At 42.1% G+C, this 15,482-nt stretch overlaps 1 protein-coding gene across 5 annotated transcripts in view; it reads left to right on the top strand.

Moving 5' to 3' along the window:
• The window catches only part of LOC149143192 (putative mitochondrial import inner membrane translocase subunit TIM21), a 376,722-nt gene that overhangs the window by 327,648 nt on the left and 33,592 nt on the right, over positions 1-15,482 (top strand). For all 5 annotated transcript variants that reach the window (XM_089453283.1, XM_089453285.1, XM_089453284.1 and 2 more), the window contains one exon: positions 3,625-3,806. In XM_089453283.1, the coding sequence (XP_089309409.1) occupies positions 3,625-3,806 (182 nt within the window). The remainder of the gene's footprint in view (positions 1-3,624; positions 3,807-15,482) is intronic.

Here is a 15,482-nt window from a genome sequence, read left to right on the forward strand (position 1 = left end):
TTTTGCTGGTGTTACTCTTCATGGGAATACTATAAGATGTGTTGTTTTCATGCAAATTTTTTTCTAAAGCCATTGATGATAGCTTCTAAAAAGTGATTTGAGTACAAGTGTCTTGCTCAGTTGCTAGGTTTTGAATAATAATCTAAATTTAATGTGATTTTCTTTTTGTTTCTTAATTTGTTTTATTTGATTTTCATTTTTGCTTCGGTTTCTTATGATTTTTTATTTTATTTTTGTTTTGATTTCCTTTCTGTTATTTTTATTTTGATTTTCATTTAAAAAATATTCATAAAGCATTTAACATTAAAAAATCTATCTTTTGTTTGTTTTTTGTTTTTTTTAGGTCACTTTAGAATTGCAAAAGAAATAAATCAAAGGACTTGCACTCTCACATTAAAATTTTTGATGTGGCCTATGGCCCATATATATATTTTTTTACTAACCCTTTGATTTGTTTTACTTTCGTCACATTAAAAGATTTTGATTGGTGTTCTTTCGTGGTAGTGATTTCTCTATTGTTAGGTGCAATAAATGTTTTAAAAAAACCATATTGACTGTTGGAGAAAGATCAATTTTGCTAGATTATCCTGCATGCTAAAGTTTTGAGCATTTTACATTTAATTGTTCATGATTGTTGCTTTGCTGCATTACAAATTGTTCTGGGTAACTTGTTTCTGTTTAGTCTATGGTTAATTCAATACAAAAGCACTGGTCTATAATCATTTTTATCTTGTGGTTGTGTCTTATTTTAATCTATCTATCTTAGTTAACCAAGTCTTGTTCTAAATTCATCAAATTGTTCATCCTTAAAATCTCCTAGAGCTTGTGTTCCACAGACTATCTTCATCCATTCACCTTAGGGACTACCCCCCTTGACTTGTCTAGGAGAGAGTCTAAACGGAGTGAGTAAGGATTAGAGTGACAGCCCTTACTCTGAGCGTTGTCACGGTGCCTAGACACTTTGTGCGACAACAGGCCCAAAACTTGTTTTTATTAGTCCATCAATAAAGCAATCATAGGGCTCCCGTACTAGGGATCATGGCCCTTTAGAAACCTTAATGCAAACTAGTATACATAGTATACAATAAAAATACAACTAGGGCTGAGGTCTAATCCTTCAGACCCTCATTTTCCCATAAGTATAGAGACAAATGACTTGACTTACTTGCTGGTTGACTCTCCTTAGCAATCAGCCGTTTCAGTCCTCTTGTCTGTTGTTCCTAGTTGTCCTTTGCCTCCAATCTTCACACAGTGATCAGCCCCCTTTAGATCACTGTCAACTGCTGCTCACAGAGGAAATACTCCTTTAGACCTCTACTAAATCAGCACTGTAAACCCTTTCTGTTAGGTCCTCCTTGCTCCAACAGACTTCAATTTTGCAGCCCTTAATCAGCCAGCCTCTTCCTCAGCTGCTACCAAATTCATTTCAGCCTCTGCTGATCTTCATGGCTGTGATCTAATCCCTCAGACCTACAGCCCACTTGATCAGACTCTTGGTCATCGAATGCAGCAACTCCTGAGGCTCCTTATTAGCTTTCTGTCCACTCAGCAAGCCCTATTCACACCTACCGTAGCCTTCTTCCCAAGCTTTGCTCCAGCTCGGCCTGTTATACAGGTCTGAGGTCTGCGCCTTGTTCCCGAGGCTTTACGATCTCTTCCCACCAACTTCGAACCATCTTTCCAGCTGCGGCCTAACCTAGGCTGCTCCGGCCTCACTTCTAATGATCTCGGCCATGTCTCTTACCCCTGTTGAGCCTCGGGTCAGACCTTTTCATTGCTGCAGCCCAAACTAGGGCTCAGACCAGCCCTGCAACCCTTCTGTTCACCCTTAGACAGACCATAAAACAAACTCAGCTCACTTCTGTTCACTAGTCTGAAGCCTTTTAGCCCTCCTGTACACAGATCTGAGGCTCTTCGGCCTTCTTTTAGGGCTGCAGACCTCTCTATGCACAAAACAGAATTTCGGCCAGCCTCTTCTCTTTGTTCAGCAGACAGAAAAACACCTTGGCCTCTTCTTGGATGCTACTCGACCTCTCCTTAGATAGATCAGCTACAAAACTTGGCCTCTTCTTGGATGCTACTCGATCTCTCCTTAGATAGATCAGCTACAAAACTTGGCCTCTTGTCTTCTGTGGCTCTTATCTTGAGATCTGCAGTCTTCTTAGGTTTTTTCACTCCACACATGTAGTCCTTCACAAGTGTGATTAGTCCTCTCCATTGGCCTCTTATTTATAGTTGATCATGGGGTTTAAACCCCAACTGTTATGTCCCTTGGCCTGGCTGGCCGACATGAACCTACATGACTCAAAAAACAAATTAAAATTATTTTCTTGGTTTTAAGCCCACATTTTGGGTCCAAAACCCCCAGGCTTGGTTACTTTGCCCACAACTTCCATTTTGTGGGTTTTCTCCCCTCGGAAATACCTTCTGAGCTACCAAAATTTCAACATTCTCCAATATTTTTTATAAATAAAATACTTCCTTGAACTATTAACATGATCAAAATATGTACATGGCTGGCATTTTATACAAAAAAGAGCAGGGTGTAGACATGGCTGCCACAAGCACTATCACAGCTTAAAAATTGAGATGCTTGATTACCAAAACCACCCATAAGTCCTCTCAATTTCCCCTAGGGCTATACAAAAACATCCAATTTACATGACAGACAAAGAAGGCCCTTAGCTCAAGCACAAACACACAAACAAAATCTAGGATTTCAATTGCTGTTGGGGGTTGGCCCCCAACCAGTACCAGTGGGCAACATCTGTAATGATTGTTTCTATTCGTCATTGCTGGGCCAGTTGGCTTTTCAAAATTTCGCCTTAGATATGGCAAGTAATCTCCATTATCAATATGAATGACACTATTTAGCAAGCATTTACTATTTGTTATATAAGGAGATATTACAAGGATATATGTACACAATTTAGCTTAATATTGCTGGGGATGGTTGTTTGAAGATAATGCACGTTGTAGACTATAGATGCTACTGCTATGTATTTAGGGACTTATGCTAGGCTTCTAAGACATCCTAGGTAAGGTTGTTGAAAGCTAGTTCAACAGTATATTTGCTTTTCGTAAGGCCATCTGACAGCATTACATAGGATTCATAAGCGATCACCTCTGATTTCAAATTGAAAGGGTCCTTTAAGTAGAGATCTACAGTCGGCAAGGGCTGGAGTGTTTTAGTTGGAGTAAACACTTGTTTCGGTCCATGGGGAGCTATGAACCCCATCTACCCATTATCATGGTCCTGCTTCAAAACAGGGAGCTATCAATCTCAGCCAAAAAACATATTGTTCCAGGGCTTGATGCCCACCAGTTTTTCAACCTGGCTCATTTTACATGGCAGCAACCTGTCTCAGCCTCTAGACCAGAGCCCGGCAGACATCTTCAATGACTGGAATTGAGTTTGTGCAAGTATATTCTATATTTGTATATTGTTCAACTTATTTTGTTATATTCTTTTAACTATCATGTTATTAGTCATTTATTGTGATTCTTTTAGTATTCGTTGCTTGATAATGCATTTTTGGTTGACTGTACTATGCTGAGGTGTAGGTTTGTATTGTCAAATTTATAGCTACTGAGAAATTTGATGCAATGTATTAATTTCTGCAGAGACATAACAAAGATATTACTACACAAGAGGACCCTTTTGATCCTCTCACAGACCAAATTCCAGTGAAACCTGTAACATTTGTGGAGGGTGCTTCCTACAGTGTTGTTATATTTGCCGGGTTGGCTATTGCTGGTGCTGCTGCATATGCTGTATTTAAAGAGCTTATCTTTGAACCTAAAGAGTGAGAGTTTCTTACTTTTTTCTCCCTTAGACTTCTGTCACTTCAATGTATGGCTTTTATATTTTATTGTCATAAATGCTTGTAGAATGGCTGGATATTTCCTACAAATTTATTTGAGATTATTCAATATCAGTTCGCTTCAGTTTATAGTGCACACTTTTTGTACATGTTTCATCCATTGGTAAATTACTGGATTGTTGTGACATGTATACTATTCACAAGATACCTTAGCTTGTTATCATATTGCAGTTTTACTCGCATATCTAATTTATACATTTATTGGCTGGGAACATACAAATCTCCTTGTTTAGAGTCTGCATTGCTGTTATGAGCAATGTTGCAAACATCGACATCGGGATAAAATTGGCAAGCTTCCAGAAAATCAAAAAATTGTAAAAATTGTGAAAATATCAGAAAAAATCAGCAAGCATCAGCAAAATCAAGATACCACCAAAATATCGGTAAAAATGGCAAACATTGACTAGGCAAAAAAATCGCAAAATTGGGATGTTTGCAACACTGGTAATGAGTTAGTTCTGTTCTTTGCTAGACACTGCAAAAACTCCTTTGTCAGCATTTTGTGCTTCTTTATCCATGCATAGTGTTACAACAAAATCTAGCACCTGCAAAAGTGTAAAATCGCAAGCACAAGGTGTTAGCTTTGTGTAACTAAGACAGGCTACCCACTGTCACCTTAGTAGCCATTCCCATTTCTTTAGGTTGGTTAGTCAACAAGACAGGGTGGCTATCCCTGAATAGGATTGATAAAACTATAGACTGGAGGCTCTAGGTGATGCTTGAAGAGTGAGGCTTAAGAAAAGATGAATGGTGTGAGAACAAAAGGTGATGGAAAACCCCAAGACTAGTGCCTACCAAATCTTGGCAAAATGGAGTCAAAGAGGCATGGATCTAAGAGGGTGAATACATTAATGTGTAAGGGAAAACAAGAGCTGCTATACGTACTACAAATCATTGTTATCTTTCTGAAAACAATTGCAGAAGGTTAACTTTGGAAAGCTAGGGATGTCATTATTAAGCACTGTTATGAAGGTGATGTCATATTATCCTAGCAACAAGTAGGTTTGTTAGATGCAGGCTTAACACAACAACAATGGAAATAAGAGGGAACACATCCTCACATTACACCATCCAAATGAATGATACTTCATTGCAAGGCCTTCATAACATACTACAAGTGTTTCCTACAATAATAAACAGCATATGAAAAGTAGTGTAAACATAAATGACTCGCATGAAATAGAAGCAATACCACCAATCTTGCATTATGCCTTTCAAAGTAATGTACAATGTAGCACAAAGGGAGATATCCTCAATGATCACCTCTTCAAATGGAGAGAAAGTTTCTCTTTATAGATGTGATTTCTTCTCTCTTACAATAAAATACACTATTCTGAATTCTCCAACTAACTCCGTGAAAAGTCAAGGAAATAATATAATATCGAGTTGATAGATCCACCATCAATCAACGTTTGCCCATTTCAAATGGATACATGATCTCCATCTTTTCTAAGAGAGGTTGCCGCATCCTAAAACAGGAAGGAAAATAGAATACATATCCCCAAGAAAGGGTGCACCATCAAAAATACAATAGAATATCTTTAACATGGGAGGATGTGTTCCAAGATCTACTTACAAGAGATCACTAAGTGTGCCCTTCAAGATGCATGATTGATAAAACAATAAAATACTTATTGTAGGAGAATGTTCCATATTCACTATCCAGAAATAGTAAGTGGTCAATGAGATGGATTGCATGTGTGGGTATTGTTACCGCTCAAACTAGCAAGGGTCCTAGGAGGGGGTCCTATAGAGCAACTACTAGATCAAGAGCAACAATGGAGCGATAGCCCACTGTCATCTCAGCTAAGGCTCCTTGTTTTTTTACGGACTTTCACTGATGGGAGGAGACCCGGTACAAAGGGAATCACTAGATGAATAGATTGATAAGAGGATAGGGAGTGATTCCTAAGGCCTATTCACAAGACAGACTCAATTATATGGCTTACTTGCTCGAGAAGCAAGGTGACATGCTCTTATGAAGGGCTAAGGGGATTCTCAAGGCTAGGGTTTGGGAATATATCTTGTAAAGATGATTCCAAGACCTAGAAATCCTGATGGAGGATTGGTCCTTATGCGATCCTTGTGGAATTGGTGTTGTTGGGTTGCAGGACCACATGAGACCAAGTGGACCTAGAATTAGGTCAAGGATGTGGACTTGATTAACCATGGAGGGGATTGACCTAATTGTGGAAGAGAAGAGGACCAAAGAATAAATTTTCTTTTGAGAAATGAATGCAATGATGCAAATGAGGACACTAGCAAATGGAAACTTAGGGCAAAAAACGATCCTTGAGCTAGGGCTTGTAATATCTTAGGATCCCATCATTGGAATTTCTTGAAATTTGGAGGGCCTCTAGAGAAAACCCTAATGCAGTTATGGGCAAGAGATCGAACTCTTTTGATGGTTGTGATGAGAGAAAAATTATGCCCTAGGTGACCTATGGAAGCTAGGCCTATAAAGAGAAGGAGAGATGAAAGAAATATCTGTTGAAGGTGATCACCTATGGGAGGACTAGTGCCTTATACTTTGGGAGAGATGGAGTCATGAAGAATTTATGGTTTGGAAGAGGTTTACCCAATCAAGGAGGTCTTCAAGCAACCTCGCATGGCATTAGGGCATGAGAACAACTACTTGAGATCTTTATACTTTGATATGCAATAATTGATGACTTATCAAGATGTATTTTGTCAAAATAATTTCTAGGAACATTCACCCATTCATACATGGCCCATACAATGATGCAACGCTACAAAAGATAAAAAATCCACAATTTTGCATAGGAAAGTAGTAATTTTCAGACTTCTATAGTGAAAATCCCAACAACATTCCCGTGACAAAGTAAATAACAAGAATAAGCATGAAATGATTACTTACATGTACAAATGAGTATATCCAATCATCATATTATGCCAATAATGAAGCTCCAAGACAAGAGAACTAGATCCAAACATAAAAATTCATCCATAACATCCAAACTCGTCCTCCAAAAGGGAATGCAAAATTCTCAAGAGCTACTAAATCCCAATCCAAGTGATGATTTGAAAGTGAATCACGACAATTGTATTTATGCAATCACCAATGAATTAGATTTGCCCAATTTGGCCTAATTGAGTTCCAAATAGTAAAATAATGTGAAATAATAACATCCCTTGGTGACAATCCCACCTAGATAACTCAATAACACAATAATAAGCCTCTCAAGAAGGTAGAATGATCAATAAACTGAGTTGTTGGGCCCTTGAGGAGGCCCAATGAAGTCCAGAGTGTGCCATGATGTGAGAATTGACCTCAAACATAGTGGAAAAGGGATTGGCCCCTTGTTTTCCAAGCAAATCCCCGTGGTGCCCCCAAGTGGGTGTGAGGGACACAAGGACATCCTCATGGGTCTCTAATGGATCGAAAATGCTTGTAAACCATCTGTAAGGGCTAGGATGATGAAGCAAGCCCTCATCTGGACCCTAGATCATCTGCGAAGTGTATGGTGCAAGTGTGTAGCCGGCTGGGCATGGTGAACTAGGTACATCATCCTCATCCAAAAGGTGGAACATGAGCAATCAATGAGTGGTGCTAGGAATCCATGAAGTACTCTCTGCTATGGTGGAAGCCTATGGTGGAAGCCTTAAATGGGGACCCACCTGCAATCTTGCATAAGGTCCAGTGCGTCCCCTTGCCCTCCAATACAACAAATCATTAGAATAGTCAAGTAAAGGAGCATACAAGTCATGGAATTAATGGGGTCCTTCATGGTGGCATGCCCTTCCCTAGTGGGCTTTGGCATGTACAAATATCTCCATGCTCAATAAGGGGGTTAATCAAGGATCATATTAGGTGGTTTCAACCTCTAAAGGGGGGGACATGTCCATGTTACATCCTCCAAGTGGTAGGTGGCAAATGATATAGTAATGAAATGGAGTGGGGATCAGGAGAAACATTTAGACCACATATCATGGTACAAGGGTAGCTACAACAAGGGAAGTCCACACCTGGGTATATGAGTATAGGAGGGAGCAAATCGTGGTACATGAGTTACCCGACCTTTGTTTTTCCACCCTTCTTCATATGCCTTTTGCCTTTGATCGATTTTTCTTCATAATTGCTCAGGGCTACAGGTGATGAGAGCATGATGTGTAATATATAGCAGTGGATACCCCCTTAAGGTGGGGCAATTCACCGCCTACCCAGGGTTGAGACAATCATGTGTTCCTTGATGATGGAGGGGGCTCATCTAGGGCCCATAGGAACTAGGGTGATGGCCATGGATAAGGGGTAGAGCTCATGTTTGGCTTTTGCCCATGTGCTAAATTTGTATGTCCCAGCCATCTTTTGCATTTTGTGGTACATTTCCTATTAAGAGTGGCCAAATTATGATTTTTCTTTTCTTTTTAGCTGCATCAACCTCTGGGGCATCGTTCCAGGCCTGACCCAAGGTGTGGACAAGGGGAGGCTAACCCTATGTGGACCTAGTGGACACATGTGGACCTAGATGGGAAAAGAGATGAATGGGGCTAAAATGAGTGGAAAGGGGTGATATATGTGGTGTCGAGAAGCGGGACCACGCAACCAAAATCAGGATTTCCTAAGAAGTGCCAACCCTAATGCTAGTGGGCAGTAAAGGTGTTAAAATTGGAAACTAGGGCCAAACTCCATGTGGGTCATATTATTTATGGCAACTATTATTTTCCTTGGATTCCTCTCACCGAGAGGTGTAGGATTGATCTAAAGATCATCCGATTTCGATAAGTATTCATGGAGATATGAATTTATTTGTGTTATGGGACAATTCGTCAAGGTTGGCCAGCAACCAAACTGCCTCCACTTGTGCTCAACGTTTTAGTATAAGTAGAGGTGGCCTTCAAGTCATTTACACACACTCACACTCTTGTGATCCCTCTCTTCATTCTGTTTTGGGTTTTGATGAAGGAGAGATCTAGAGGGAGTGCCCTAAGCTGTATGTTGCCCTAATGAAGAAGCCCTAACGTAGCCAGTGAAGAAGCCTTAACGCAGTCATGGAGGAGACTTCTATAGCGAAGTAAGGAGAAGTTCTAACTGTCCTAAACACAGGTCTAGAAGAGACCCTAAGAAGCTGTCCTTAAAAGCCCTAAACGTTGTCCTAGGAAAAGACATCTAACTGCAGAGAAAGGAGGGTCATGTTGTGCCCTAGCCGTAGAGAATAGAAGGACTAACGCGACACTATAGATGCAGATGAATGATGTATAAAGGAGGCAACAACGTGCTCTAGCCGCAACCAAGGATGAGGCCTAATTAGACGTTGAAGAAAATCCCTAAATGTTGGTGTATGAGGCTAAATCTGCAGTTCAGTTTGTGCCCTAATCACTGTCCAAGAGTGCCCTAACCACAGGCCTTACTCCGCAACAAAAGGAGGACTAGATGCTGCCCTACATCCGTTGTTGAAGAAGGCTCCTATATGTGGTATAGAGGAAGCCCAGTCTTGTGTTCAACATTGTTTTGGGACAACAGATTGCATAGGAAGGAGTGCAAGGTCAGAACCTTGATCTAAGTTCTAAATGGACAGTTTGGGTTGGGCTATTACTGTGAGCCCTTGGTCAATAGATATTACCATGTGTGGGCAACTATCTTCAGTATAAGGTTATGACTGTGTTGTATGTTATCTTGTGAACATATGACAGTGATATCTTCAGTTTGATGTATGGCATGTCAGATATATACATGTGATAATGAATGGACAGAGATTCAGTGATGATTGATCAAAGATCCTAGTGTTTAATAATGTTCTTACTACAGTGGTATTTGGGTTTATGACTGTATGAAACAACAGTGCCATGATGCCATATCCTGTGATGACAAGTGAAGGACAGTCTTGTGGAAGGCAGAGACAACCTTCCCTTAGAGGACAATTGCAGACAAATCTGGGCAGATTTTGTGACTGTTAGTTGACTGCACTTTGGACCTGTTGAAGGAGTCTAGCTGCTCTGCTAGGCTGTAAACCATAGCAAGCAGCTAAGACTGGTGAGTGTAAATGGTTGCAGCATATTGGATGCAATGATGGATGCAACATGATGGCTATAGCATTGGGTGCATCTCAGTGATGGGAGCAACACTGTGATGAAAGCAACTCAGACATTGGGATAAGCAGTGTGACAACATGGTGCAACAATGCCATATGAGAGAGCAAGCACATGATGCAGTACAGTGATGGGTACAATCATGATTAGTGAAGCATGATGAGATGCAGCATAGTGATGATGGGTGCAACATGATGACAAGGTGCAGCACAATGATAGGTGAAGGAGTGACCTTGGAGAATCAGTTGAAGAAACTTATCTTCAACTAATCTCCTGTATCATCTTATTAGAGATGATCTATGCTCTTATCTAGATAAGTCAAAGTGTTGACTTCTATTGTAAATGTGCTATCTCTTTCTCTCTCTCTCTCTGTTGAACTATTGAAGAACATATAAGAAGAATTGATCAAGGGTTCCCCACATTGGGGTTTGTCCCTGGCTAGCGCAACATCTTGTGTCCTCTTGTCTTGGCTTGCCTTTTGCGATTTATGTTTATCTTCTACATGCAGTTTACTTTAATGTTGATGTGATTGCTAATCTGGAAAAGATATTGAGCTAACTGTGAAAATTGAAATAAATTGCTCTAAGCATAGAACATACCTAAACTTAACATGGTATCAGAGCTAAGGTGAAGACAAAGGCCAAGCAAGAGTGAAAGAGCAATCACCGAAGACAGTTGGGAAAGGACAAAAGGATTAATGGATTCCTCATCCCTTCTCAAATTCACCAAGGTGAAGTCGAAGAAGAGAATATTATCAGAATGGCGCAACGGAAGTTTTTGATGGCTTCAGATCACTTCAATGGGAAGTCTGGATCTAAGGGTGGAAGGAAAGGAAGATGCCTTGGTTATAATAAGTCTGGCCATTATGCAAAGAAGTGTCTGAATGGTAGGGACACATCACTTGATGATGATAACAATCATTACAAGGACATCTTCAATGATCAGAGGAATGACTGGTAATGCAGGTCATCAAGGGAAAGATCGTCTCTTCAAAGAAAGGAAGCAACACCAGGCACTTCATCCGATAGGAGGGTGCTCTCTCTAATTTAGTAGAGATGGAAAACAATCGTGGGATTATACTTGGAGTTGATGCCACCTATCTTGAAAAGGGTGTAGGGAATGTTACCCCTCAATTGAATGAGAGTAACTTGATTCATTTACAAGAATCTCTTTTGTGTACTTGATCGCAAGAAGAACCCGGTGACCATTTCGGAAATGGAAGTCAAAGGTTTCAGGGTGGCATTCATCGATGGAAAGGTACGTATTTGAAAATGCAATTTTTCAAAGATGCTTTTGAGTTTAGGGTTGTATCAAGTTGCAGGAAGTCCATTGGGGACCATGTCAGTTGTCACATCTCATCTATAGCACTGGAGGTCTACTTATTATGGGAACCTACCCGATGTGAATCAAATGTTGACAGGGATGCCTGAATTCAAGAAGAGCATGAAGGTACATGTCAGAGATGTACTGAAGGAAAATCTTACACGGGAACCATTCCCCTCATGTAGCAGGACCACAGGTTTGGAACAACCCGAGGGATATGAGATTCATGATCGGGAATCTTATATGTGCAGGTGGAAGAAAGCCCTCTATGGCTTGAAGCAAAACACCCCAGGTTTAGTATGAGAGGATTGATAGTTGTTTGATGAAGTTGAGATTCACTAGGAGTGAAACCGATCCAAACCATTTCTCGAAGGTTGTGGATGATAGACCTCTCATACCGGCACCTTCTGAGGACGACCTCTTTCTGACAGGTGCAGACCATCTCATTTGCAAAAGTAAGAGGGAGTTGGATTCCGGATTGAGAATGGTGAACTGCAAGCCCGTGACTACCTCGATGGAGCTTAACTTTCAGAAGTTATGTGGTAGTGATGCCGGACCAGATTTGGGAAATGCCTCTGAGTTTCATAAACTCATTCATGTTGATGTTCTTGGTGAACTTTCGTCCAGACATATGTTTTGCAGTTACCATGATGAGCTCATATATGGTTGAGCCTCACTAGATCTTCGGCGCACAATCTCTCATGGATTGAGATACATTGCTGGAAATGTGAAGCTGCATGATTATTCGAATGCTGGCTAGGCAGGCAGTGTGGAGGATCGCAAGAGCACTTATGAGTGTTGGTGCTCTTTGGATTTTGCTTCAATATCATGGATGAGCAGGAAGCAGAAGTCGATTGCTATAAGCACCACTGGAATCAAATACATAGCTACGAGTATGATCTCGTGTGAAGCTGCTTGGTTGTGGAAGCTCTTTAGCAAGCTGTTTGTACACATGACGGATACCACCATGATCCTTTATGTCAACCAAGGGGGGATTCGATTGTTGAGGAATCCCGTATTCTATGATTGCTCCAACAGATAGACATCAGATACTACCTTATCAAGGATATGGTACGTCGATGAGTGAGGAGGCTCCATCGCATTGAGACTGATGTATAGGTCACAAGCATTTTGTTAAAGCCCCGGGGAAAGGTCAAATTTGTAACTTTCTCGAACGACTTGGAGTTGTTGAGAGACCTTCTTATAAGGGTCTTGCATGATGCATGCATTGAGCTCTGGGAGCTCTGGGGGGCTTGGGGTACTGCTTGGAGCAACAAGCGACCATAGGGCGACTCACCCTCCCCTAATGGTGCGTTGTGTATAGGGTGAATGGCTCAACCTTCCACTGTGATACCCCAAAGCGACTTAGGGACAGGATGTATGGTTCTCCTGTCGAGGCATCCTACCCATGAAGTCTAGGACTCATGTGAAGTACCTCTCATCTGTAATATTCCTAATTAGCCCCAGCTAATTGGAATATTCGATTTTGCCAAATTTTGCCTTATATAGTTATTTTGTAAATAAAAAAGTGAGAAGGGGGGGCATAACTCACTTTTAGAATAAAAGTCACTTCCTAGTAGCACAACATTGTGACTTAAAGGGAGAGCCAAGGGGGCCAAAAGGGGGACGCAGAAATGGAGCCCATGCAGACACATGGAGGGACTACGTAGGAGGGGAGGAACATGTGGCAAAAGGGGAATCACGCAGGAGAAGGTGAGCATTGGGATTGAGAGAGGCAAAAGCTATAAAAGAGAGAGGAGCCCCCTCATTTTGATCATTCGGTTGTGTGCGTGTGTGATAGTCGTTTTTGCTTAGAGCACGCTGGCTGTTTAGCTAGTCTACAACACTATTTAGTGCATTGAGTGTCTCAGTTTGGAGATCTCACCCTTAGCCCCGGGGGACTTCGAGTGCCTGCTCGGGCAAGGTATTTTCATTGGCATTTCAACAACAGTATCTTCAGCATTTCAGTAGTGGTTTTATCAGTGTTCTGGAGGACTGCGCAGCACTGGGAGAGGGACGTAGTTATTTTTGGGAGCAGTCTGGATTGAGGGTTTGTGGAGGATTTGAGGCGAGGGATTGAGCAAGAGATTAGCTCTTGCATATTGGAGGAGTTTGGCAGAGTTCTGGGCTGAGTTTCAGAGGGTTCTATTCAGTGGCAATGCAGAGCAATGAGGAACTGCATAGAACCCCAAGGGGGGTGATTTTCATGGGTCAGCCATTCTAGAAAAGCTTTCTGGGTTTTTCAGGGTTTCTTGAGTAGAGTTCGATTCCAGAGTTTCAGATTTTTCTGAGGACGGGAGCAGTCCCAAATCCTCATTTGATTTCTAGAAGCAGCAGTAGTGCAACAGTTTTCCTAGCAACTTGGACACAGATTAGAGAGGGGCCATTCCTTTGCTATTCTGAGTGTATTTCTTCACTTGCATTGTGCAAGTAGAGGTGCCATCTTCTTGATCACCTCCTATACTCATTTTATTACTCAGTATAATAAAATGGCTTAGCATTCTCTCTGCATTTCTTGTGTATCTGTTTATGGTTTATTTGATATATATAGTACCATTGTTACTTGTATCTCTATGAACATTCTCGGCTATTATACTACTTTTGTGTTTCTATTATACTCTTAGATAGAGCCCGAAAAGGGCCAGGTAGCCTCCGATCTCGTCCTCTTTCTAGAGGGGACATATCTGGTAAATGCCCTCCTAGTCCATCTCTGGTTGGAGTTTGCTTGTGTTTGGGGTATATTCCTGATAAGGGATATTACAGTGGTATCAGAGCATAGATCTGGCTCAGCCTGTGGGGCTAGGAATCTATGACACCAGGGGAGAAACCCTATATCTGTTACAGAGGTCAGAGATACAAAGACGCTGGGCGTAGGTTGGAGAATACCTACAGAGAGGGAGACTGTGTTTCGGTGGTGGACGCAGAACAGGAGGAGTTGGTGGTGGATGCAGAGCGGGAGGCTCCAATGGCAGATGATGACGGGAAGGGATTTGCGGATATTTTCCTCAAATCAATGCAGGATATGTCAAGGCAAATTGAGGTGATGGGGCAGAGATTCACGGTAGAGGCCGGATAGCGTGAGAGCCCACAGGTTTTCCAGGTTGGTGAGGGATTGGGTGCATCCCACCATTTGCCAGAGCAACGTGATACTGCGCAGCAAGTGGCCTCACACGCCCCTACACGCTCTACCATGCCCACTTTCTTAGGAGCAGACACGGGGGCCGTAGCCCAGTAGGAGGCAGAGCCTGGACACATGGGTGATTATTTTGCAGAGTACCAGGCCTATGGGCAGGAGTTCATGGAAGCCCTCTCATTCCGTGATTTTGTTAAGCTCCAGCGGGATAGTAGACCCCGCGACCATCACAGAGGTACCGACATTATCATGATGGTGACACCCACCGTGCAACGAGTAGATTCCACTTGCCTACATTTGATGGCTCATCAAACAGTTCGGCAAAGTCTTGGGTGGAGAAGCTAGACATTTATTTCCAGCTTAATCAGATGTCGGAGACAGAGGCCATCAAGGTGGCGACATTGCATTTGGATGGTGAGGCCCAGGATTGGTGGTTTCATGTGATGGTTACACTAGGACACTCCATGGTGACGACATATGTCGAGTTCATCAGGAGATTGATGGAGCGATTTGATCGGAGGGATCTAGAACAACATTTTGTTGAGCTGACAAGGCTCAAACAGACAAGGAGCCCAAAGACCTACATTGCAGATTTCTTGAGGGTCTCAGTGATGGTGCCAGATCTATCCACGGCACGGATGATCTATATGTATGTTGAGCGGTTAGCAGAGCCACTTCGGGGTCTAGTCAAATGCGCTAGACCGACCACCCTTCAGGATGCTATCAGCAGGACCCGGGACTTACAGGATGTCTTACCCAGGACCAGGACACCTTACCCCTAGAGACAGACTTTCCAGTCTAAGGGGAAGGATGTGAGGATTCCACCTCCAAAGGGGAATCCAGGACGAGTGCAAATTGACGATGATGTCAAGAGGGAGCTGAAGAAGCGGTTCTGCTTCACATGTCAGGAGCCATGGGCACCAGGACATAGATGTGCTGCTGGCAAGGCACATTTCATTGAGGTTTTCTCCGAGAGCAGTGAAGAAGAGGATGACGAGGATGGTGTGGAGGCAGGAGATAGCCATGATGGACAGGGACCTTTGCCACCTCCACCTCCAGCAGCAGGTGGTGCATCTTTTGCACCCACCGAAGGG

Source organism: Pinus tabuliformis, chromosome X (genome assembly GCF_031772625.1).
Source record: "Pinus tabuliformis cultivar Carrire ecotype Pingquan chromosome X, CPIR1, whole genome shotgun sequence".
Lineage (NCBI taxonomy): Eukaryota > Viridiplantae > Streptophyta > Pinopsida > Pinales > Pinaceae > Pinus > Pinus tabuliformis.